General features: G+C 46.6%; 1 protein-coding gene across 3 annotated transcripts in view; it reads left to right on the forward strand.

Moving 5' to 3' along the window:
* The first annotated feature begins 16 nt into the window (after positions 1-16).
* Positions 17-25615, forward strand: part of MEIOB (meiosis specific with OB-fold) — a 30177-nt gene continuing 4578 nt past the window's right edge. Inside the window, exons 1-12 of one of the 3 annotated variants that reach the window (XM_045460548.1) lie at positions 17-70; positions 5361-5437; positions 7025-7082; positions 9676-9807; positions 11479-11551; positions 13649-13844; positions 16907-17007; positions 17924-17976; positions 18071-18166; positions 21600-21701; positions 22247-22400; positions 25373-25556. In XM_045460548.1, the coding sequence (XP_045316504.1) occupies positions 5369-5437; positions 7025-7082; positions 9676-9807; positions 11479-11551; positions 13649-13844; positions 16907-17007; positions 17924-17976; positions 18071-18166; positions 21600-21701; positions 22247-22400; positions 25373-25556 (1218 nt within the window). In that variant the 5' untranslated portion in view covers positions 17-70; positions 5361-5368. Of the gene's footprint in view, positions 71-3530; positions 3726-4208; positions 5438-7024; positions 7083-9675; positions 9808-11478; positions 11552-13648; positions 13845-16906; positions 17008-17923; positions 17977-18070; positions 18167-21599; positions 21702-22246; positions 22401-25372; positions 25557-25615 lie in introns of those variants that run through there. The other 2 variants (XM_045460549.1, XM_045460550.1) reach the window with 2 other exon arrangements.

The raw sequence follows: 25615 nt of genomic DNA on the forward strand, positions 1-25615 counted from the left end.
CGCGCGCTGTGGAGAGGCGGCGGAGCGAGGGCAGGGCGGGCGCGAAGAGCCGCGGGGCGCGGCGGCTGAGGTGAAAGCCGCGGTCGCGCCCCGGCCGGCCTGGCCCGGGCGCGTGGGGCCGGGGACGCAGGGCACTCCTTGGGACCCCGAGCGCGCGGACCGGCGCGGTCTGTGAGGGGCGCGCGCGCGAGGGGCCTGCGGCGACGCGTCGCGCGGGGCGAGTCGGGGTTCGGGTCGCGCGGCTCTCATTTCCTTTGCTTCCCCCTGCGTGCGGGGCGCGGCCTTCCGAAGCGGGGTTCGCGAAGCCAGCTGGCCGGAAGCGCTGTCGTCGCGGCGAGAGGACTCCGCGGCCGCGTGTCACGGAGGGTGGCCGGCGGCGGGGCGGGGGTGCGGCGGACCGCGGCGGCGGCACCACTTACGTTGGCCCCGGGGCTCGCTGGTCGGCGCCGTGCACCTGTGCCCCGCAGCCGAGCCGAGAGGCGCTGTGGGGACGCGGCCGGGCGAGCTGAGCGCGGTGCTGGCGTCGCGGAGCCGACGAGGGACGCCGAGGGCGGGCGGGGACGCGGGCAGGGCGGCGGGAGCGGTGTTCTCTGGAGACCGGCAGGATGTGCGGAGCCTGTCTCGGGAAGAACCTGGGGGCTGTGGGGGCTCCTCAGGGGGCCGGGGTCGCGTCGGGGGGGACTGAGCGGTTTTGGGGGGCGTGGTCTGGCAGAGGCTAGATGAGCTGGACGTTCCAGGGCTGCACCTCCGCGTTGGGACGGAACTCCGTGCGTGCGACCGAGTGAAGTGTTGAAGGAGTTCTCTGTGGTGTGGAGAAGGGAGGGAGGGGGAGGCAAAGGTAGAGGTAGGGAGGAGTAAGGAGGTCAGGGGGATGGAGGAGGGCGGGGGAGGGAGGGGGAGGCAGAGAGGGGTACGGAGGTCAGGGGGAGGCAAAGGTGGAGGTAGGGAGGAGTAAGGAGGTCAGGGGAGGGAGGGGGAGGCAGAGAGGGGTATGGAGGTCAGGGGGAGGCAAAGGTGGAGGTAGGGTGGAGTAAGGAGGTCAGGGGGATGGAGGGGGAGGCAGAGAGGGGTACGGAGGTCAGGGAGGTCAGGGTCGTGTCGCAGGGCAGGGCGTGGGAGGGATGGGGGAGGCAGAGAGGGGTACGGAGGTCAGGGAGGTCAGGGTCGTGGCGCAGGGCAGGGCGTGGGAGGGATGGGGGAGGCAGAGAGGGGTACAGAGGTCAGGGGGAGGCAAAGGTGGAGGTAGGGAGGAGTAAGGAGGGCGGGGGAGGGAGGGGGAGGCAGAGAGGGGTACGGAGGTCAGGGGGAGGCAAAGGTGGAGGTAGAGAGGAGTAAGGAGGTCGGGGATGGAGGGGAGGCAGAGAGGGGTATGGAGGTCAGGGGGAGGCAAAGGTGGAGGTAGGGAGGAGTAAGGAGGTCAGGGGGATGGAGGGGGAGGCAGAGAGGGGTACGGAGGTCAGGGGGAGGCAAAGGTGGAGGTAGGGAGGAGTAAGGAGGGCGGGGGAGGGAGGGGGAGGCAGAGAGGGGTATGGAGGTCAGGGGGAGGCAAAGGTGGAGGTAGGGAGGAGTAAGGAGGTCAGGGGGATGGAGGGGGAGGCAGAGAGGGGTACGGAGGTCAGGGAGGTCAGGGTCGTGGTGCAGGGCAGGGCGTGGGAGGGATGGGGGAGGCAGAGAGGGGTACGGAGGTCAGGGGGAGGCAAAGGTGGAGGTAGGGAGGAGTAAGGAGGGCGGGGGAGGGAGGGGGAGGCAGAGAGGGGTACGGAGGTCAGGGGGAGGCAAAGGTGGAGGTAGAGAGGAGTAAGGAGGTCAGGGGGATGGAGGGGGAGGCAGAGAGGGGTACGGAGGTCAGGGAGGTCAGGGTCGTGTCGCAGGGCAGGGCGGGGGAGGGAGGGGGAGGCAGAGGGGTACGGAGGTCAGGGGGAGGCAAAGGTGGAGGTAGAGAGGAGTAAGGAGGTCAGGGGGATGGAGGGGGAGGCAGAGAGGGGTACGGAGGTCAGGGAGGTCAGGGTCGTGTCGCAGGGCAGGGCGTGGGAGGGATGGGGGAGGCAGAGAGGGGTACGGAGGTCAGGGGGAGGCAAAGGTGGAGGTAGGGAGGAGTAAGGAGGTCAGGGGAGGGAGGGGGAGGCAGAGGGGTATGGAGGTCAGGGGGAGGCAAAGGTGGAGGTAGGGTGGAGTAAGGAGGTCAGGGGGATGGAGGGGGAGGCAGAGAGGGGTACGGAGGTCAGGGAGGTCAGGGTCGTGTCGCAGGGCAGGGCGTGGGAGGGACGGGGGAGGCAGAGAGGGGTACGGAGGTCAGGGGGAGGCAAAGGTGGAGGTAGGGAGGAGTAAGGAGGTCAGGGGAGGGAGGGGGAGGCAGAGAGGGGTATGGAGGTCAGGGGGAGGCAAAGGTGGAGGTAGGGAGGAGTAAGGAGGTCAGGGGGATGGAGGGGGAGGCAGAGAGGGGTACTGAGGTCAGGGAGGTCAGGGTCGTGTCGCAGGGCAGGGCGTGGGAGGGATGGGGGAGGCAGAGAGGGGTACGGAGGTCAGGGGGAGGCAAAGGTGGAGGTAGGGAGGAGTAAGGAGGGCGGGGGAGAGAGTGGGAGGCAGAGAGGGGTACGGAGGTCAGGGGGAGGCAAAGGTGGAGGTAGGGAGGAGTAAGGAGGGCGGGGGAGAGAGGGGGAGGCAGAGAGGGGTATGGAGGTCAGGGGGAGGCAAAGGTGGAGGTAGGGAGGAGTAAGGAGGTCAGGGGATGGAGGGGGAGGCAGAGAGGGGTATGGAGGTCAGGGGGAGGCAAAGGTGGAGGTAGGGAGGAGTAAGGAGGTCAGGGGGATGGAGGGGGAGGCAGAGAGGGGTACTGAGGTCAGGGAGGTCAGGGTCGTGGTGCAGGGCAGGGCGTGGGAGGGATGGGGGAGGCAGAGAGGGGTATGGAGGTCAGGGGGAGGCAAAGGTGGAGGTAGGGAGGAGTAAGGAGGGCGGGGGAGGGAGGGGGAGGCAGAGAGGGGTACGGAGGTCAGGGGGAGGCAAAGGTGGAGGTAGAGAGGAGTAAGGAGGTCAGGGGGATGGAGGGGGAGGCAGAGAGGGGTATGGAGGTCAGGGAGGTCAGGGTCGTGTCGCAGGGCAGGGCGGGGGAGGGAGGGGGAGGCAGAGGGGTACGGAGGTCAGGGGGAGGCAAAGGTGGAGGTAGAGAGGAGTAAGGAGGTCAGGGGGATGGAGGGGGAGGCAGAGAGGGGTACGGAGGTCAGGGAGGTCAGGGTCGTGTCGCAGGGCAGGGCGTGGGAGGGATGGGGGAGGCAGAGAGGGGTACGGAGGTCAGGGGGAGGCAAAGGTGGAGGTAGGGAGGATTAAGGAGGTCAGGGGGATGGAGGGGGAGGCAGAGAGGGGTACGGAGGTCAGGGAGGTCAGGGTCGTGTCACAGGGCAGGGCGTGGGAGGGATGGGGGAGGCAGAGAGGGGTACGGAGGTCAGGGGGAGGCAAAGGTGGAGGTAGGGAGGAGTAAGGAGGTCAGGGGAGGGAGGGGGAGGCAGAGAGGGGTACGGAGGTCAGGGGGGTGGCGGAAGCCAGCGGATTCAGGAGGCAGTTGGGAGAATGCGCAGGGCCGGGCCGGGCGGTTTGGAATCAGTGCCTCGAAGGACAGGATTTGGTGGCGGCCGAGTCTGAGTCTGAGGCCGGCTCCACCACACCCCCCCTGGCACCCAGGCTTCCCCAGTAACACACCCCTTCTGGGCTCCGGAGAAAAAGTCAGCGGGGTGTGTGGCAAGGGCCTGTCCCTCCCTCTGCCCCTGACTGTCATCCTAGGCCTCAAATTGGCTGACTGTGGCCTGCTCAGAGTTGGGGACGATGGCCTCAAATTCAGAGGGTTGGTAGGGTTTGTCCTGAGGGTCCGGCTGTGAGCCAGACGCCTTAGAGCCAGCAGTGGGGCCCAGGGCCCAGCCATGCCCTCACCAGGCCTGAAACAAGGGGCCGGAGGGAGGTTGCCTTTTATTTTTCCTAGTTGCTTTTGTTTATTTATTGTTAATTTTTAAATGTTTATTTTTGAGGGAGACACAGAGCATGAGTGGGGGAGGAGCAGAGAGAGAGGGAGACAGACTCGGAAGCAGGCTCCAGGCTCTGAGCTGTCAGCACAGAGCCCGACGCGGGGCTCGAACTCACGAACTGCGAGATCATGACCCGAGCCGAAGTCAGAGGCTCAACCGACTGAGCCCCCCAGGCACCCCGATGACTTTGTTTTTAGAAATCATCTTTCATTGACCGAGTTTGCCTTTTTATTTTTTAAAAGTAATCTCTATACCCAACATGGGGCTTGAGCTCACAACGCCAAGACCAGGATTCGCATGTTCTACCGCCTGAACCAGCCAGGCGCCCCAGAAGGTTGCCCTTGGAAAGTGGGAGGAGGGCCCAGAGCTCAGGAAGGGGAATTTGGGAGCTGGGGGGTAGGGCAGCCCGAGATTGTCATGCTGTGTCTGGTGTCTGTAGCGTAGAGCCAGCTCGGAGCAGGCACTCCACAGCTGTTCCCCGTGGCATTGCCGCCGTGTTCCCTCTACCCTTGCCAAGGATCTGGATCCGTGGCCCTGAGGCTGTACACATCCAGTCCTACATCTGACCCTCTGTTTTCACTGCTGCTCTGAGGCTCCTGGGTGAGGGACCAGCTCCCAGCCCTGCCCGTCCTGATGCAGGGCCTGTGGCAGATCAGACACAACCTGCATGTGTTGAGTAAATAAGTGAAATTGAATAAATCTACCAGTTTGGTGCAGCTGACAAAGGTTGCTACACTGAAACCTCTTACAGTACAGTGAGTGATGACCCTGAGGGAGGGGCCAACATCCGATATTTTGATATCATTCATTTGATATTGAGTGCTTTTTATGTGCAAGGTAGCCTTGAAATACACTCATGAAAATCTCTGAGGTGCCATCCTTCCCTCATGGAGCGTCCCATCTAGAGATGCGGGTAAAACACTACCTCTCCCACACACAGTGTAACCAGATTTGAGGTATTTACCAACAGAGTTTGCTGTATTTCCAAAAGTAGGATTTATGCTAATAAATATTTAAGTCTGCAAGTGTCCCATTGAATCATCTTTACCTGAAACTCTAAACTTGCAGGGTGCTCAAAAATTGCTAAATTTACATGTTTTTGGGAAGTGAAAGTTAAAAATTACAACCTAACTATATCATTCAAAACTGTAAAAGGACTTTTTGAAACATGTTTTTTACAGGTTTGATCTGTACTGACTTATGTATCACTGTTAAAATAGAAACTTTTCCCAAAGACTGAATAAAATATCTGAGGCTTTCCTAGACGATTTTTTTAAATCTTGGCACTTTTCATGGTTTTTTCAGTTATTTAATTTATGCACTCAAGTTATGTTTTCTAAAATGTAGGTAAAAGAATGGCCAACTCCTCTGCATCAAAGACCTTCACGGCACTTGCAGATCTGTATCCAAATATGGCTAACCTGGTAGGTTTTAAGATCTAGTGGTTTGGGTCTCTAATGAAACTATTTGGTAACATTATATTCCATCAACATTATTGACTTGACACGTGCTTATATAATTGACAAGATACTCACTGCCTCAGTACCATTATTAGATATTAGGTACCCCTAAACCGCTTTGAATTTATGTCAGCGACATGAAAATTAGTCTCTCTTTTGGTTAGGGGGTAGGACATTGTAGGTATAATTAGCAATTGTTTAAAATAATCAAGTTTAGTTGTATTGTTTTAATTAAATATTTACTAACAGCTCCAATTTAGCATAATAAAATTAAAACATTTTTACTCAGCAAGATCTATTCTCTGACCAAACTGTACTTAAGTTATACATTTAAATACTTATCAATAGGCTCCTTTTATGACCTAAAGGTACACGACAGATATAGTTGTGAAATATTATGTGAAAATTCATTTTTTACTGAAGGACTGCAGGGGGAGTCCATCATTTCAAATATACGAAGACTTATTTAGTCAAACAAAATCTAGATGGAATCCTATTATCGTAAGGTGGTCACACCCCCTTACCTTCCCTGCCCTAGCAAATCTGTTGTTTATATCTGGCATTTACAAACCCGGTTTCTTAAAATGGGATTAAATTTACTTGTAACTGTAATAATGTGTAATGAGAAGTTTGTTAATGTTAAAAAATAATTGTTGCTGTTATAGTGTTTCTTGAAAGGTAAGCTATTTGTTAATTTCCTCATCGGTTAGAAAGTTGTACTCGATATTTCCATTAGGTGTATTTTTACAACAAAATTTGGTGAGATCTGCATGCATATGGAATTTAAGAAATAGCAGTGTGTCTAAATGTAGTGAGACTAGTTAATAGCTCAGCTAGAATGTGGTAGTCTTGAAAGTTTGAACATATTTTAAATGTAACAGATTATTGCAGGGTTAAAATCAGCTGCTAGAATTAGTAATGTAAGTTTAGATTTATCTTTTCAGGGAAAACATTTTTATTTCTTAAAGTACTTTTTCAATTTTTCTCTGGTAGTCACTAAAGAGAACGTTAAAATGTTTAGGGAGATGTTAATATCTTTAAGGTTAAGATCTAGGACTTCAGAGCATAGATTTATTAGCATTAATAGACAAGTTTTGTTACAATCAAATTTATATTACCGTTTAGCATGTTTGGATTACAAAGCTAAGCAATTTTATGTGGCTTGTTAGAAAGTCCTATATTAAGGAAAGCTTTGAAGACCGTGGCAAATAAAACTGTATATACATGTGTTTTGAATGAATTCAGTAAGACTGGATAGCAATGGGCAGTGACTGCGCTCCACCTAGTGATTGAAAGTAAAGTAGAAACTTGCTAAGTATTGAATGATTATATTTGCAGTGGCAGTTAACTGTCTTATTGCTTCGTACTATTCCTTGTGGAATTGAACATTTATGAAGTTCTTTTAGATGTTTGTCTGGAGTAAATATATTTAAATGGCTCCTAGTCAAAAATGTTTGTTAGAGCCAGTAAAGTATAACAAGTCCATGAAATTAAATTTACCATCTACATCTGTGTTTAATATTTGTCTTCTATAACCCTTTTGTTTTCCAGAAAATAATTGGTATAGTTATTGGGAAAACAGATGTCAAAGGCTTTCCAGACAGAAAAAGCTGAGTTCTGGTTGACTCTTTGCTTCATTTTTCATCAAGTGTGGCTTATGACTGCAACAAAGTATATTTAAGTTATTGAACCTCTCATGCCCATTGAACTCCTTGAGGGCAATGGCCATGCTCTCTATTGTATGGTAAAGTACTTGATTTAAGGCCATATGTGGAAGGACGTTAAAATCATTTTTAATGACATGTACAGCTGTGTGGCCATAGTAAGGACTCTACCTTAACGATCACTCTCAGCCTCAGAGGTGCACATACACAGGTACAGCTAAGACAGAACATGACAAAGGACAGGGGTTTTGAGCACGGATGTGTCATGATAGAGTCGTGTTGAGGGAGAGAAGTCCAGCAGCACATCTACATATTTATTCAACCAGACCACCCAGTGGAAAAAATCCATTTTTTGTATGCGGAAAATACAGTTACCTTTGGTTTTAGTGGTTCTCACTGAGTTGTTTGACCTGTGTAAAGCTTTTAGGACTATGAAAACATAATCCAAGACTAAAATTAGATTTTCAAAATCAACTCGTTTTCAAACTATTGTAGGTGACACAGAACAATACCATATAAAATGCCAAAACTGGGGCGCCTGGGTGGCGCAGTCGGTTAAGCGTCCGACTTCAGCCAGGTCACGATCTCGCGGTCCGTGAGTTCGAGCTCCGCGTCGGGCTCTGGGCTGATGGCTCAGAGCCTGGAGCCTGTTTCCGATTCTGTGTCTCCCTCTCTCTCTCTGCCCCTCCCCCGTTCATGCTCTGTCTCTCTCTGTCCCAAAAATAAATAAACGTTGAAAAAAAAAAATTTAAAATGCCAAAACTAGCGACGCATTACTGTTAGCTTTTCAAACATCAGTGCTGCGTGTTAAAGGTTGCAGTCTGAGTGCTTCTGGACCGCTGGAGGGAGGTCAGAGCTCTCATTAGACAGAAATTTTGTTTGAATCACCTGAGTAATTATGCCTATCTTTTTTTGACTCATGGTAGCTTTCTTTTATTTCATGGAATTTAAAAAAAATTTTTTTTAACGTTTATTTATTTTTGAGACAGGCAGAGAGACAGAGCGTGAGTGGGGGAGGGACAGAGAAAGAGGGAGACACAGAATCGGAAGCAGGCTCCAGGCTCCCAGCGCTGAGCTCAGAGCCGGAGGCGGGGCTCGAACTCGCAGACTGTGAGATCATGACCTGAGCCGAAGTCAGACGCTCAACCGACTGAGCCACTCAGGCACCCGTATTTCATGCGGTATTCTTAAGTTTGATGTAAATAATGAAGATGTCATCTTGCACCCATGCTTGCTTATACCTTCACTTATTTCATCATGATTAATTCGATAGAATTATCATTTGAATAGTTTGAGCAAATCCATATATCTGTTTTCTAAGCTCTAAAAAGAATAACTTAAAATACGTGAATTAGAAAAATGCCAGTATTTAAACATTTGCTAAAATCACAACAGTGAAATACAATTTTTACCTATCAGACTGTGAGGGTAGAGAGCTGTTCCTGTGGTGTTCGACTACTTTTTATGCGTATATGCACAAAACTCCTTTTGGAGACAAGGCGTGCTTACTGACTTTGAGGAAACATTACACATGTATTAATATGTTTTCACTAAAAATTCAAGCAGTTACAGAAGGTTATATAGTTGAAAAATGAACTTTTTAATTCAGCCCCCAGCTCTTCTGAACCTAGTCTCCTTCCCGAAGGTAAACGCTAATAACAGTTTGGTAGATACCTGTAATTTATACATGTATGTTAGGTTGTATTTAAAAACATTTTTTTTAATGTTTATTTTTTTTGGGGGGGTGGGTGTTGGGCAGAGAGAGAGGGAGACAGAATCTGAAGCAGGCTCCAGGCTCCAAATTGTCAGCACACGGCTTGACATGGGGCTGGAACTCAACGAACCAACCATGAGACCGTGACCTGAGCCAAAGTCAGTTGCTTAACTGACTGAGCCACCCAGGTGCCCCACTTTTTTAAAAAAATTAAAAAAAAAAATTGTTTTAGTGAATGTGAGTTTAGGAGAGGGACACAGAGAAAATCCCAGGCAGGTTCCACAGCCTGACGCGGGGCTCTATCCCACAACCCTGGGATCTTGACCTGAGCCAAAATCAAGAATTGGTTACTCTACCGTCCGGAGCCGCCCAGGCATCCCATGGTTGTATTGCTTTTTTAATCAGCAAAAAAGCAGGGAAGAAATTTTATTTCAGGGGGAAAAGATGTTCCTGCTGACCCCTAGTGGCGCATTTGGTAGCACACATTTATTTATTTGAAGTAATTTAGATCTGAATTACGACTTAGTTTAAAATAATACCAGTAAGAGAGAAATTGCAGAACCTAAGCTACTATCTGTATGGTTCAAGCCTATGTGTCATTTCCCTCGAAATCCACAGATAACTGGGGAAAGAGAACAGAGGGGTCAGTCGTGAGGAGAGTTACCGACTGGCAGCTTTGAGATTCATACAGGCATAACATCGTAGAATTTGTATCTGAAATAATATTTTTACCATGTGTTTGAGTATGTTTGTTATAATAATAATCCTGTTTATTCAAACTTAAGAGTTTTCATTTGAAACATGAAAGCATTGGTTTCCCTTAGATGTTGGATCCGAGAGGTACACTTTCAGTTTTACCATTCGGGACTCACCAGCCCATTTTGTAAATGCAGCGTCCTGGGGCAGCGAAGGCTATATCAGATCTCTTTCTGACAGCTTTAGGATTGGAGAGTGTGGTAAGTGGGCATTGGTTCTTAAACTGTTTCTGTTAGACTATTATTCCTGTGATGTATTTGAGGGAGTCAAAATAAAACACGGTTCCTTATTCTCAAGAACCTTATCAGAAGGAAGGCGTGCAGCTTTTCATTGCTTGAAATCCATTAATGTGATACTCCCGTATTTTTACCAGGTAGCTTTACGATCTTTGGTTTCTTTCCTTTTTGAGTTTGCATCAATACCTGTTGTAGCGATAGCCATTTGTCTTTCCGCAAACATAATAAGGCTGCCAGGTAGCTTTTGATAAAACATAATGTTTGAATTTTAATGGGACTTTAAGAAGCTTTGCTTTCAGATTCAAATACCAAGTCTTTGGTATCCTTTGCCCATTCCAGGATCCCTCTGATGGGACAGTGTACTGTACTAAAAAACAAGGACTCTGGAAACAGATCTGGGTTCAAATGCTGGTTCCAACACTTATTTACATCATGGCTTTGAGGAAATTTCTTAACCTTGTTGAGCCTCAACTATGCATTAGTGCCCTGTAGATTCTCATGAGTGTTAAATGAGGTTGTGCGCCTGGTGTCAGTGCAGAACTTTGTCATCCGGTGGGTGGCAGCTCCAGCCTTGTGCGGGAGACAACATGTACAGCAGCCCTCTTTCATGGTAGGAAAAAAAGGGGAAGAGTAGTGCACATAATTGAACTATTCCTCTCCAGTGCTGCGGCATCCAGCAGGGTACTACGTGTTCCTGTGGCTTAGCACCTACTCGTACATTTATTCCCTTGTCTTGTGAGCTGGCAGCGTTGTTTGTAGTGTCTCTGTAACTGAGTGATAACATGTGGACTCTGAAGGCAGAAAACTGTGCAAACTTCACAGGGCCCAGGACAGTGAGAAACATTTCTTGGATGAATGCCAGTACGTTAGTTATGTGGAGCTCAAGATATATTTTGGTTTTAAACCATATGTGGATGGGTGTGAGGGTGAATGAGATAAGGGATTCTGAAAGCATTAAGGTTGACGATAATGATAAAGCTAAGTAGGATCTCAGTGTGGTGGAGTGAAAAGATTACAAATTTTAGACCAACAAGTGTAAGTCTAGCTCTACTACTTTCTAGATATAAACCCTAAGAAAGTTATTTAACCTCTGTGACTTCTTCATTTGTAAAAAGGGATCATCATGGAGTGGTTGCGTGAGGAATTCGCAAAACAGCACAGAGAGGTCTCATGTAGACCATAATGAGGAAACAGAAGCCCTAAAATGTTAAGTCATAAAGCTGATGAGTTGTGGAACTGAAATCAGGAGGTGGATTTTGTATCGCTCTTTCTGCCCCAAGGCTCTCGTTTCCCAAAGCGACAGTGAATGGGGTGAAGTTCACTTAAAGTATATGATTTATGGAAGGGCAAGTCACGACCAGATCACATGTTGAGAGTGACTAGTCAACAAAGCAACGTTAATGCAGGTCATCAGTTGGGATTGAAACCCAAAACATAAGAAATGTCATCTGGGATCAAATTGATGGTCAAACCCTGGGCTTCTGTGCCTCACCGTGCCATAAGAAAAGGACCATGAAGGATGTGTAACACTGACTCAGAAGTTAGAAATAACATTGTAGTGTTCATTGTTAGGAATACCTGTTCTTTATTTATCTAGTTACTCTTCTGTAATAGTATCTTTTCCTCCTCTTGTAGTGATCATTGAAAATCCTCTCATCCAACGAAAGGAATTAGAAAGAGAAGAAAAATTCAGCCCGGCAACTCCTGGGTAAATATTCCAGCACAGAGTCAACACCTTTGTGCGAGAGTGACCGTCGCTGTTAAGTGCCTGTGCGTCAGGTTAGCAGAGGGCTTACTGAGGGTAGAGGCTTCGGCCTGAAAATTAGAAGTTTAGTTCTTCCTCACAGTATTTACCTTTGATTGTGAAGTAATGGACGTTGATATAGGAGTACATGAAAACTGGCTTTGTTACTTTTATTCTCGTGCTTAGATTTAGACACATTTGGCTCTAGTCACATTAAAGCTGAGCAACAGGAAGGAGAGCTAAATCTTGTAAGTCCTGTATATGTGTCATAGCAAAAAGGTACGACTCTGGCTACATGCCTCACTCTCTTAGTTCGTGTTGTCTGGAAGCAGAGCCAAGAGGAGCTGTTGTGTGCAGGTGGTGGCTGTCAGGGGCCGCCTGTAACAATAGGGTCAGGGTAGAGCAGAGAGGCGGCTCGACCGGAGCCAGGAGGGAGCTCTGGAACGTGAGTGGCACCCCTGAAGGAAGGGCAGTGGGCTTCGGGCCCCGTGTTCGCAGGCCACTGGTGGCGTTCCATTCCCCGCTGCTGGCATTTCTGATGGAGGACGGTTCTCCAGAGAAAGGTGAGGCTGGCACAGGGCTGTCAGTGGGACTCTGTCCCACTACACACATACCCTCCCCCCTTCCATTCTGTCCTCGTCATACACCAGACCCCAGTTCTCGTTTCTGTGCAGCCACACAGATCTCTTTCCACTTTCTGAACACACTGGGCTCCGTGCACCGACACCACATGCATTTCACTTCCCTCTGCACAGAGCAGTCTCCTCTCATCTGCTTTGGACGTTTGTTCCTTCTCCTCAGTGAAGTGTCCACTTGAACGCCACCTCCTTAGGCCTTCTCCATTTACTTTGTGTTAGCTGCCCTGCCAGTCCCTCGCTGGGACCTCGCCCTTTGCCCTTATCATCATAACCTGCGATCTGAAATGATTTCATTGCTGTCTGTCCCCCACTCATACCTGTGAGCTCCATGAGATCAAAGGTCTTGTCCGTCTTCTTACCACTGTATTCCCTCTGCCTAGACTAGGGTTTGGCACATAATAGCTCTCGGCAGATATTTATGGAATGAACGTATGAATGGATGGAGGGAGGGTCAGGAGGAAGAGCATTTTTGGTAGAGGGAACAAGCATGAAACTTCCTGGCATTTTCCAGAACAATTAATAGTAGGTTGAAGCATAGGAAACTGTTGCTATTTGACTATATTTGGTCTAAAAACTAGTGCGGGTGCAGGTGTACGTGTCACTCTCATCATCTAGTATCTGATGTGGCTGGAATACAGGGCAAGGGCAGGGAGCAGTGGGAGGGAAAGCTGGAGAGAAGAGCAGAGAAACCTCACAGGCAGCTCTGCCTGCCTGCCTACCAACTTCATTCTCTGGCGATGGCTAGCCCAGAAGGTCTTTGAGCTGGGAAAGAATATGTTCATATTTGTGGTCGAGGAACATCACTTCAGCTACCTGAGTGGGGAAGGAAGCTTAGGAGACAAGGCACTAATTGGGGTGAGAAGTGATAAGATAAAACCCTGCAGAAGTAGGGGGGGTGTGGGAAGAGGGCCTGGGTTAGAGGGCTGGACAGAGGCTCCCGGAGGGGACTTGGGAGTTGATTGGCTGCACGGGGAGAGCACCTCGATTCAAGTTCAGTATGTAGATGTTAGGCATCTACTCCACAGAGAGCATCATAGGAGGAAGTGTATGCACGGTCCTGATGCAGGCAGGGCAGGGGGTGTCAAGAGATGGCAATGATGGGACACCCCCACCCTGACATTTCAGAGTACTTTTATGCCCCTGTTTCACAGAGAACAAAACAGAAGCTCAGAGTTTTGGGCAAGGTCAGAAACTCGTATGCTTACAACTCGGGCACGGATTGGTCATCAGAACATTTTCTTAATGAAAATACATTTTAGACAAAAAATACTGTACAACATTTTTCACTGTTTCTGAGGGTATAAATTGTCTTGATATAGTCTAAGTCACAAGCAAAAAGATAATTTAATGTGAACCTGGAAATATTTTTCTACTAGAAAGTCACTTGATATTAACTATTTGTATATGTGTGTTTACAATTTAGCAACTGTAAACTATTGCTCAGTGAGAATCACTCCACCGTAAAAGTTTGTTCCAGTTATGAAGTGGACACCAAGCTCCTTGCTCTGATATACTTACCGATTAAAGAGTCTCGTGATTACTATTCACTGGGTGATATTGTTGCAAATGGACACAGTCTGGATGGAAAGATTATTAACGTGCTTGCAGCTGTGAGGTCGGTGAGTTAAAGCCTCAACAAAGCCAACCTCTCTTTGGCAGGGAGTCCTATCACTGCATTTCTGTTTGGAAAGTATTAACCAGTTGGAGTAAATTTTCTTGATCCATAGTCACTTGAATTCAGAAAATGGTACAAGTTCTCATCAACATCAAAGTAGCATTTTATCTGTGAGTGAGTAGCAAAAGAAAATCATATTTGAGTGTGAAATGCAGCACACTCATAAATGATCTACTAACTGTACGAGAGCTTTTCATACTTGGGTTAAATAAAGACACGAATGGAAAGGGTAAATTCATTGACTTGAAGATCTGCAGGAAGTCTCCTGAAGGAGTGGAAGTTGGACAACTCATGTCGTCCATTCGTGTGTGTGCTCGTGATATCCTGAGATGGGGGTGAGAATATCCACTGTGTGGCCGGTCCGTGACCTAATGCAGGCATTGTGGGGTGCTGCGGAGCCCCTCACCAATGGCCCATCATCATCTCTCTCTCACAGTTGCTGCAGTGAGTTTCAAACTGTTGGTCAGACTAGTCACTTGGCAGGCATTTAGAGAGAGAGCTCAAAAGTAAGGTTTCAGGGCCCCTGGGTGGCTCAGTGAGTTAAGCATCTGACTCTTGATCTCAGCTTAGGTCATAATCTCAGGGTCATGAGTTTAAGCTACTCTGTGCTGGGTGTGAAGCCTACCAAAAAAAAAAAAAAAAAAAAGTTTCACTAAAAAAAGCTCATGAAGAAGATGAAAGGAGCAAGACCAATTCCTCAGTATATATAGTGATGATAGTCAAAGACCATATATATATATATATATATGTATATATATGAAATAGCCCTGGGTATTGAAGATAATGTAGATAATGTTGTAAGTAATTGCTCATTGCTTTTCTGTATTAAATGACAGGGTTGATTCTCCCTGTTGACAGACCTGTGATGGTGAAGCCACGTCTGCTTTGCTGTCCACCTTAGCCCCAGCCTAGCACAGTGCCTGCCACAGTGAGCCCTCGATATAATTCAGATCAGAGGAATAAATACCCTATATGAAAATACTGAAAAACAGAAGCGGTGCCTTGGTGGCTCAGTCAGTTAAGCATCCGACTTTGGCTCAGGTCATGATCTCACAGCTCCTGAGTTCAAGCCCCACATCAGGCTCTGTGCTGACAGCTCAGAGCCTGGAGTCTGCTTTCGATTCTGTCTCCCTCTCTCTGCCCCTGCCCCTGCCCCTGCCCCACTCATGCTCTGTCTCTCTCTCTCAAAAACAAATAAACATTTAAAAAATTTTTTTAAATTGGAGAGATCCCTTTCTGGGCAATTTATCTTGTTAAAAAATTTTTTTTTTCAATGTTTACTTATTTTTGAGAGAGAGAGAGAGACAGACAGAGAGAGGGAGACACAGAATCTGAAGCAGGCTCCAGGCTCCGAGCTGTCAGCACAGAGCCCAACACAGGGCTTGAACTTATGAACCCTGAGATCATGACCTGAGCCTAAGTCAGACCTTTAACCAATTGAGCCACCCAGGCGCCCTGGGCAATTTTAGCTTCTTAGGTAAAGGCGAAATATGATCTCAATTTCCCTGCAATTCCATATAATGCCATTATATTACAATGTAGTAAGAATTCTCTAAAACTCAGTATCGAGTATAAACAGAAGCCTGCAAAGCTTTTCCTGCTTAACCGCCGTGGGTCTGGTACTCTCTTTTCTAGGATGATGTTACCTCTTTGTTTTCCCATTCTTTCTTCTGCCATTTTGCTTCCATCCCTCTTTCATTTCCTTTTCTTCGCATTTTTGTTTAACCCTTTCTCTCTTCTTTCTTACCTCTTTCTCTTCACTTTAGAGGCCTTTTCCTGTAATTCTCTTGTGTGCTGTGGTATGGCAGACCTCTGTCCTCCTCGGGCTGTCCTTTCCTCCGACTTTCCTTCTAGATCCTGCTCTATTGCTGGCAGCTGTGTCTTTCCTCAGCTCCTTCCCCTGGAGCTCACCCCTGCCAGGAGATGCAGTGGTGACAGTAGCTTAAGGAGCAGCCGGCTGACTGCCCATGCTTGGGCCACTGCTCTGCGGCTGTCAGAGGGGCCTGCTCTTAAATTTGAGAACTCCCTGGGAGGACAGAAGGGCCCCTGAGCTTACCTCCACTTCCGTGATCTTCTTATCCGCAATGTGGGTCAAACGAGATGGGGGTCAAAGTGCCCTCCCATACGTCCCTCATTTGGTCCTCACCACCTCATCCCTATGGAGGCGGCAAAGAAGGCATTGATACCATACCTGTGCTAGCAAGAAGAGGTTGCTGAGGCCTTGGAAGACTGAGCTCATTCAGTCACATATACTCCATGCCAGGCTCTGAGCCAAGCCACGGGGATCACAGGGTGTTGAAAATATACTTTCTATCCTCAGTGAGTCCACCTAGATGCCACCCAGGGGCTTGTCTTGGAGCATTGTTTTTGACATGTTGAAAACATCCCATAGTCTTAAAGCACATATTTCTGTATCTCTCTTTAATCAAAGTGTGTAACTTATAACTTCAGCTAAATATACCTAGTTTAGATAAAAGATGTTAAAAAAATTTTTTTTAATGTTTGCTTATTTTTGAGAGCGGGGGTAGAGGGAGGGGCAGAGAGTGGGAGACTCAGAATCTGAAGCAGGCTCCAGGCTCTGAGCTGTCAGCACGGAGCCTGATGTGGGGCTCAAACTCTCGAACGGTGAGATCATGACCTGAACCGAAGCCGGACGTTTAACTGACTGAGCCACCCAGGCACCCCAGAAGATGCTTTCTAAAAATGTGTGTGTGTGTGTGTGTGTGTGTGTGTGTGTGAGAGAGAGAGACAGAGAGAGAGACAGAGACAGAGACAGAGAGACAGAGACAGAGAGAGAGAGAATCCCAAGCAGGCTGCACTGAGCCATTCAGATGACCCCTAGATAGAAGATTCTTTTAAAATCACCAAATATATAGTAGTGATTCTTTCTATTTTGATATTTTAATTTGATATTTAAAAGATAAAGATTTGAGTACTTCCATTAACAAACATTTAAGTACCTCTACAACTATAGGTGAAGAATAATTATTTCCTTCAATTCCTAAGGTTGGAGAACCAAAATACTTTACAACTTCAGACCGAAGAAAAGGCCAGAGGTGTGAGGTGAAACTCTATGATGAGACGGAGTCTTCTTTTACAATGATATGGTAACCTCCCACATCTGTTCCAAACTGAAATCCCTGCTGTTATCACCAAGACAGAATGCTTTTGTTTCACCAAAAAGATGATGGATTTCATAGTAGGAGAGGGGTAATGACTGGAGAGAAATAATTATTGGAGACTTTGCTCTTGTACATTGACCTGTTACACTCTGTGCTGTAAGATTAACTTAAAATGAGATCTTTAGGCAGCATGGGATTGTTTAGATGGACTCCACTGTGACTGGTTCATTCTTGTTCTCTGCTTTATAACAAACAATGATTTATTTGGTCCCATTGGTAATAAACCAGCCAGATTTTCCCTGATTGCCTGGGTCGCGTCCTGGAGTCAGGCTGTGGGAAGACCCAGGCTGCACCTGGGGCACCGTAGGGTAGGATGTGGCATTATCTAGACTCCAGAAGCCAGGGCACCAAAAAAACAACAAAAAAAAAAAAAAAAAAAAAACAAACAAACAAAAAAAACAACAACAAAAAAAACAAAAACCCATTGATGTGAAACAGGCCTTCAACCCATCAGGTCTCCTGAACAGTTTATCCAATGTGGGAGCCCTCTCTTAATGGTCTGACAGAGAGACTTTAAAGGCTTTCAATTTGTAGTCACTCAGTTCTACCTCGCCTGGAGTGACCTAAGTAGTGGGCAAAGATGGAACTGATGGGGCAGAAGTTGTTAAAGATGAATAGTATCAAAGGAATGATTTATCATGCAGTTGTTAAATGCTTTGTGAAATTTTCAGACAGTGTATCCTGCAAAATGCAGGAGAAGCCAGCATCCTTAACTTGTGCCTTGATAACTTGGGGAATCGTTAACTCCAGCCATTAGGACATTCTTTTTTTGGTAAATAAAGTGGTCACTGCCAGTTTTCCCTACTGTATTTGACTTTTGCTTCTTTTTAAAAATATGCAGTTGGGATAATGAATCTATTCTAGTTGCACAGAGCTGGATGCCACGAGAAACAGGTATGATACTGTGATGATTGTGTTCACTGTTTGTCATTTTTTATACCCCCCCCCACACATAATAATTTTAAAATGGCTTTTTCCCCCTAAACAGTAATATTTGCCTCAGATGTAAGAATAAGTTTTGACAAATTTCGGAACTGCATGACAGCAACAGTAATCTCAAAAACCATTATTACAACTAATCCAGGTAAAAGGCCATCTGAAATTTCTTATCCCTTTGGAAATGTCTGTCTGACACATTTCAGTATTTGTGCAGTATATTTAAGAATGAAAACAATGCTTGGATTTCATTTGAATTAAAAGTGAAAACTGCTTTATCTGCTTTACATTTATATTTCTTAAATTTGCAGCAAGCTATCTCTTTGCTGTTTTTACTAAAGAAATGTGAAAAACTAGATTCATTTTTAGAGTATCATCCCTTGTAATGATTTCTGAGAGATCAATGCTATTGATTGGATTACCTAAATTTCTGTTTTAAAAATAAATTCAGTTTTACTATATTCAAATAATTTCATACTGGAGTACTGAGAACATATACATAGTATCATTAGTTCATAGCATGAATGAAATACCGCTAAGGCCCACGGGCGTGGATGTTGAAAGCAGTCACAGTTTATTCCAGCATGCAGTCTGGGGAGCGGGATCTGGGGAGACGTGAGGGGTTGGTGCCTTTAAGGACCCTCAGAGCGCTTTGTACTGCAGATAGAATGCTTAGCCTGGCACCAGAGCCGGAATGACCCTTCACAATCTCAGGAAGATGTAAATACGACAGTGTTCCCTCTCGAACAGCAGCTCACTCTGCCGGCCACTAACAGAGCATCGACACTGACTGGGAATTATAAAGCAATTTTCTGTCTTTGAGCAAACCATTATCAGAATTTTTTAAAGTATGACCTAAAGCGACAAGACTCTGTTGTCTCCATAAGTGCACTGGACCTTGCACATCTGCCCAGGGACGCCGTGTCCCTGAAAGTGGTGTCGTGGAAGGTGACGTGACGTGCCCTGGCTTGCCTTCGTTGAGATCTCATCTGCTGTGCACATGCTGTGTGCCAGGAATTCTCCTGGGGTCCAGTGACAAAACACAAATGTCTCTGCCCGCGTGATGCTCACCGTCTAGCAGGAGAGAGATAAGAAACAACAAAGATAACACATCTGTGGATTATGAAGTATTTAAGAAGAAAAAGAGGAATGGGGTCAGGAGGGGCCAGAATGACATGGTGGGTATAGGGAAGGTTGGCCTCCTTGGGAAGGTGACATTTGAGCAGAGACGTGGTGAGGCAGTGAGAGGGTTAACCACAGGAAAGAGCGCCAGGCAAAGGAGCAGCCAGTGCAAAGGCCCAGAGGCTGGAGGGAGCCTGCTTGTGGGTAGAACAGCAAGGAGGCCGGTGTGGCTGCAGCTGACAGAGCACAGGCAGGAGGAGGTGTCAAGGTCGGAGGGGAGGGTGGGTCTCAAGAAGGCTTTATAGGCTAATGAGAGGTCATAGGGAAGGAGAACCGGTCAGGATTTGGAGCAGAGGGTGGCATTTTCTATGAACTAAAAGGATCGCTCTAGCTGCTTTTTATAAATCGATGGTGGCACAACTGTGATCTATTCTCAACATTTAAGACAAGACTGCACTCTTCGGTTCCTTTTCTTTCCATTTCTTTCCTTGAGAGGAATACTATGGTTTATTATTTTTTAATAATTTATCAATATTAATAGTTTTAATAGTATTATACAGAGTAATGTCAATGATTAAGAAATCTCCATCCTTGGGCGCCTGGGTGGCGCAGTCGGTTAAGCGTCCGACTTCAGCCAGGTCACGATCTCGCGGTCCGTGAGTTCGAGCCCCGCGTCAGGCTCTGGGCTGACGGCTCAGAGCCTGAAGCCTGTTTCTGATTCTGTGTCTCCCTCTCTCTCTGCCCCTCCCCCGTTCATGCTGTGTCTCTCTCTGTCCCAAAAATAAATAAACGTTGAAAAAAAAAATTAAAAAAAAAAAAAAAGAAATCTCCATCCTTTAAGGGTAAATTAGGCCTGGGAAAATTTCTAAAAGACATTTGGGTTTGTCTGTTGGAAAATGTTATCAAGCTCACTAGGACAAAACTCAAAGCTAAGTTAATGAGACACATATTCAATGGATGTTGTCTATTTGGTTCTGAAAACAGATGCAAAGGTGAAATGTCAAAGTGTTTGAGCAATGCCAGCATCACTAGAATAGACACCTGTTTCTCAAAGAGAAAAGGAGAGTACTCAGGAGGGTGTGTGAATTTTCATGTGCATATTTCAAAAAAAATTTCAATGTTTGTTTTGAGACAGATAGAACGTGAGCAGGGGAGGGGCAGAGAGAGAGGGAGACACAGAATCCGAAGCAGGCTCCAGGCTCTGAGCTGTCAGCACAGAGCCCGACGCAGGGCTCGAACCCACGAACCACAAGATCATGACCTGGGCTGAAGTCGGTCACTTAACCAACTTAGCCACCCAGGCGCGCCTCATGTGCATATTTAATCACCCTTATTTCTAATTTCCTGGGCTATATCAGCCAAGTAGAAATTAAAAACCTCTACTGGCTTAAACTGTCATCCTAGCTTTGCTTATGGCTTTCTCTGCCCTGTGAGTGTCCACCACACAGGCCTGAGAACCTTGTCGGCAGGGATCTTCATAGCCGCACCTGCAGGGGGGTAAGGGGTGGAGGGGGGGCCGTGGTTGGATTTCTGTGACCTCGGTCCAGCCCCTGTCTCTGTCTCCAGTGCCGCAGTTCCGTCCGTGGTTCTGAAACATGCATTCATTCACTCACTCACTTACAAATATCTGTTGAATGCCTTTTATTTGCCAAGCACTGAGATGACGTGAGTCCTTTCTGGAACAAGGCCGGACACGATGGATGGATGGTCAGATGAGTGAAAGGACAGTCACTGTACGGGGTGTGAGAGCCTCAGGGCTGGAAAGGCAGAAGCCCTGCTCACAAGGAATTTCAGGATGGTTCTGTGAAAGCTCAGTGATAGGACTCTTGGTTGAACAGGAGCGAGGGAGAAGTGCCTGCCTCTGCCCGGGGGCTCAGTGGGGAGGGGCCCCCCGCAATGGCAGGTCTACAGAGTGTTGGAGTCGGTCAGGGAGGGCTGAAAGGCCGTTAGGTGTTGGAGGTTGGGGGCTTGGGCTGAAGGTGTCGGGGTCACATGGAAACCTTCTGGTACACATTCTGACTATTCCTGAGAATACTTGTATTCCAAGTCGAGGAGCAAGACTTTCAAATAAACTTAAAAATTTTTTTCTGATCAGAAAAGAAATGCATATAAAATTCAGAAAATACTAAAAGCAAAAAGGGAAAACAACACCTATACTCCTACTATTTTACAAGAGAATCATTTCTTTGATACACACTCTTCCAGATAACCTTGCCTATCTATGTGTGTGTGTGTGTGTGTGTGTATTTAATTTAAAGGAAATTGTTCCACATAGTTTTGTAAGCTGCCCTTTAACAATGTCTGGTCTACATCTCTTTGCTGAATAGACTGCTGATGGCTGCACAATATCCTATTTATGTTTTCATATGCCTTTACTCCTTGAAAATCATTTTGGATCCCTTGCAGTTATCTAAAAAGTGATCCATTGTTTTTCATTTATTGTGCATTTTCGATTTAAGATACACCAGAAGCTAACATCCTGTTGAATTTTATAAGAGAGAATAAAGAAACAAATCCTCTGGATGGTGAAATCGACAGTTATCTGAAAGATTCCATAAATTGTAAGCGACCTTTAAATGTTATTTGGATTTTTAAAAGGAAGTACTTTGTTTTACACAGTAAAAGATACCATATTCTTATTCTGTAACTGCTATATTTCCACTTTCTAAAAGGTTGTATAAAACTTTTAGAGGTTTCTAAAACCTTTTGCCAATCTCATGGGAGCTAAAAACTTGAGTTGACTGTCTTTTTCTTACTTTTAAGAATTATTTATGTATGTAGATAGGAGTCCTTTTTATCCTCTAAGATTGCTAGCATGCCCCACTCGGAGGCTTGCCTTCCCACGCTTTTACTGGTGTCTTCTGATGACCAGAAAGTCTTCAATGAAATAAAATGAATTAAAATTCCCATTCTTTTCCTTTTTTTTTTTTTTTGCTTATTTTTTTTGTTGTTATGTCCATTTATATAATCAGGTTTAATATAGCAGATATAATAATTTTTCTGTTACTTAACTGAACCTGTTACATGTTCTCATTTGAACTTTATAGTTTTTCTAATCTTTTGGAGTTCTTCGAATACACAGCTGTTAATTACTTTTTATTTTTAGTAAATGCAATAGTTGATGTCTATACAGTTGAACAATTAAAGGTAAAAGCTTTGAAGAATGAAGGGAAAGCTGACCCTTTCTACGGGATTCTTTATGCTCACATTTCTACACTGAACATTGATGGTGCGACCACAACTGTCGTTCGACGCCGATGGTAAGCAGACATATTACTGTCACCAAAGTCATCCTTGTAAGAAATATAGACCAACTAACGTTAATAAATTTTAAGCCCTACAAAAGTTAAAGATATTCTTTGAAATAACAGTGGTTATATATTTGAACGAAAGGTATAAATGAATAACCCATACTTAAGTTTCCAAGACAGAGTACTTAGATTGAAAGATTGTAATTGCCTTAAATTTTTTTTTAATGTTTATTTACTTTGGAGGGAGAGAGAGAGAGTGAGTGAATGAGTGGGGGCAGAGAGAGAGGGAGACACAGAATCCCAAGCAGGCTCCAGGCTCTGAGCACAGTGCCTGACGTGGGGCTCGAACTCACATGCCGCGAGATCACGACCTCAACTGAGGTCAGATGCTTAACCAACTGAGCCACCCACGTGCCCCAATAATTGCCTTTAAAAAAAGATTTTAAGTAATCCCTATACCCAGTGTGGGGCTCAAACGCATAATCCTGAGGTCAAGAGTCGCACACTCCACTAACTGAGCCAGCCAGGTGCCCCTATAACTGCCTTTAAACAAAAAGTTCCTTTTTTAAAAATATTTATTTTTGAGAGAGAGGTAGAGCATGCAAAAATGGAGGCGGGGCCGAGAGGGGAGGGCAGAGGATCCAAAGCGGGCTCTGTGCTGAGAGCTCAGCCCAACACGGGGCTCAGACCCACAAACCGTGAGATCATGACCTGAGCTGAAGTCAGACCGCTCAACCAACCCAGCCACCCAGGCTTTCCCCCCCCCCCCTCTCTCTCTCTCTCTCTTTTTTACTGTTTATTTATTTTGAGAGAGAGCAAGGGAGAGAGGCAGGGAGAGAGGGAGAGAGAATCCAGCAGGCTCCATGCTCAGCGTGATGTGGGGCTCCATTCATGACCATGAGATCATGACCGAGCCAAAATCAAGAGTCAGCTGCTTAACCGACTGAGCCACTCAGGTGCCCCTATAATTGTCTTTTAAGGTAAAATTTGATTTGCTGTGTTTCTGTAGTCACAAAATAAAAAGATATAATACTGCCAGAAACTTTGAACTGAGATGACAAGTGACAGCATTTAGAATTTTTCCTTGTTTATTTTTGAGAGAGAGAGAGCACATGTGCATACCCACAAATGGGGGAGGGGCAGGGCAAAGGAGAGACAGAATCCCAAGCAGGCTCCACACCCTCAGCACAGAGCCCGACTTGGGACTCAAACTCACAAACCGTGAGGTCACAACCTGGGTCTAGATCAAGAGTCAGACACTCAACAGACTGTGCCACTCAGACGCCCTTAGCATTTAAAAAAAAATTCTTTTCAGCTGTGGGCGCCTGAGTGGCTCAGTCGGTTAAGCATCTGACTTCAGCTCAGGTCATGATCTCATGGTTCATGAGCTCGAGCCCTATTTCTCTTTGTCTCTGCTCCTTGTGGTATTTCTCTCTCTCTCTCTCTCTCTCTCTCTCCCTCCCTCCTTTCTGCCCTCCCTCGTCTCTCTCTCTTAAAAAAAATTATTTTCAGCCACATGGTAAATATGATTTCTAGCCTCTCCTAGGTCAAAGTTATTGTACAAAAGCAAACCCCAGTAGATTTAATAATCTTAGCCAAAAGATGCTTAGCAAGAAACATCTAGGACGTTACTATGAATTTTTGTAATTGAAAATTTTATTGAGATAGTTGTAGACTCACATGGAGTTGTAAGAACTAATAAAGAGAATCCAAGGACACTTTCTCCACTTCCCTCCGATGGTAAAATTTTATGAAACTATAGTATTATATCGTAGCCAGGGTATTGATATTAATTCAATCTGATGATTTTTATTCAAATTTCACCAGACTGACATGCAGTCATTTGTGTGTGTGTGTGAAGTTCTATGTAGTTTTATTACATGTGTAGCTTTGTGTATCTACCACCACAGTCAGGATACTGATCTATGGATTTTAAAAACATTTTATGATTTGGTATTAAAGTTGAAAAAAAACCAGTGTGGAGGTGGCGATGTATGTCAGGTGTTTACTTTTTTTTTTTTTTTTTTTCAACATTTATTTATTTTTGGGACAGAGAGAGACAGAGTATGAACGGGGGAGGGGCAGAGAGAGAGGGAGACACAGAATCGGAAACAGGCTCCAGGCTCTGAGCCATCAGCCCAGAGCCCGACGCGGGGCTCGAACTCACGGACCGCGAGATCGTGACCTGGCTGAAGTCGGACGCTTAACCGACTGCGCCACCCAGGCGCCCCAGGTGTTTACTTTTTGAAAAATATTTTTCAAAAACTTTTTGAAAATTTTAATGTCTTTCTCATTTTTTTCCTACATCTTTAATATTGATACGTGAGGAAAAGCATCTAAAATTTAGCTTAAAAGTGATACGTGCCCAGACAAGAAAGCACCGTCTTCAGATTGCCCCTCCACTTGAGAAACTTGAGTTGGTCTTTCTGTTCCAAGTGGCTAAAGCAGACTGCTCCAAACATATGGAACAGCATGTAATTCCCCTAAAGAGAGAAGAGTGGGCTCCTGGCAGTACTAACAGCATTCAGGGTGTGAACTTGACCACCCCTAGGATTTTTCTGTCAACATGTGGAGGCCTAGTACAGAAGCATCATGTGAGCATTTGTCGAACCCGGGCTTTCCGGGGACAGGACATGATCCTTGCCCTCAGCGCCCTGAGCCAGGGAGACTAGACGGACGTACCTGCAGTGTCAAGGAATAGGCCGTGACAGATTTCCAGGGCTGAGAGCCGGTCCTGCCGCTGTCTGCAGAAGGGAAGGGGTGAAGGAGCCCCAGCAGGGGGATGCAGGGCAGTGGAAAATGGGATTGACCGCAAATTGTGGTGTTGCCTGCTTCGCCCGTCCGTCTGGCATTGCATTGCTCTAAGGGCTCCGGAAATCCTTACTCTGGTTTAGACTTTTAAGGGAACGTGGTTCTTCAGCTAGAGATCAGGTTGGTCATTTACGCCCTCACCTGTTATCACTGTCTTTGTTTCTTTTCAGCTCGGGCTGTGGATACGTTATGAAGGAAGCATCCGGCACCTGCCCTACTTGCCACCGAGATTCTTTGGAACTTAAATCTGTTTTTCTCAGCTTCCACTTGCTAATTGATGTCACTGACCACACAGGCACCCTCCATGCCTGCAGCCTCACGGGAGGTGTTGCAGAGGAGACTTTAGGCTGCACGGTAAGTAGCAGAAAGGAACGTGTGTTTAGAAATAATTCCAGATTGAATTCTCTTCCCCC

Source organism: Leopardus geoffroyi, chromosome E3, assembly GCF_018350155.1.
Source record: "Leopardus geoffroyi isolate Oge1 chromosome E3, O.geoffroyi_Oge1_pat1.0, whole genome shotgun sequence".
NCBI lineage: Eukaryota > Metazoa > Chordata > Mammalia > Carnivora > Felidae > Leopardus > Leopardus geoffroyi.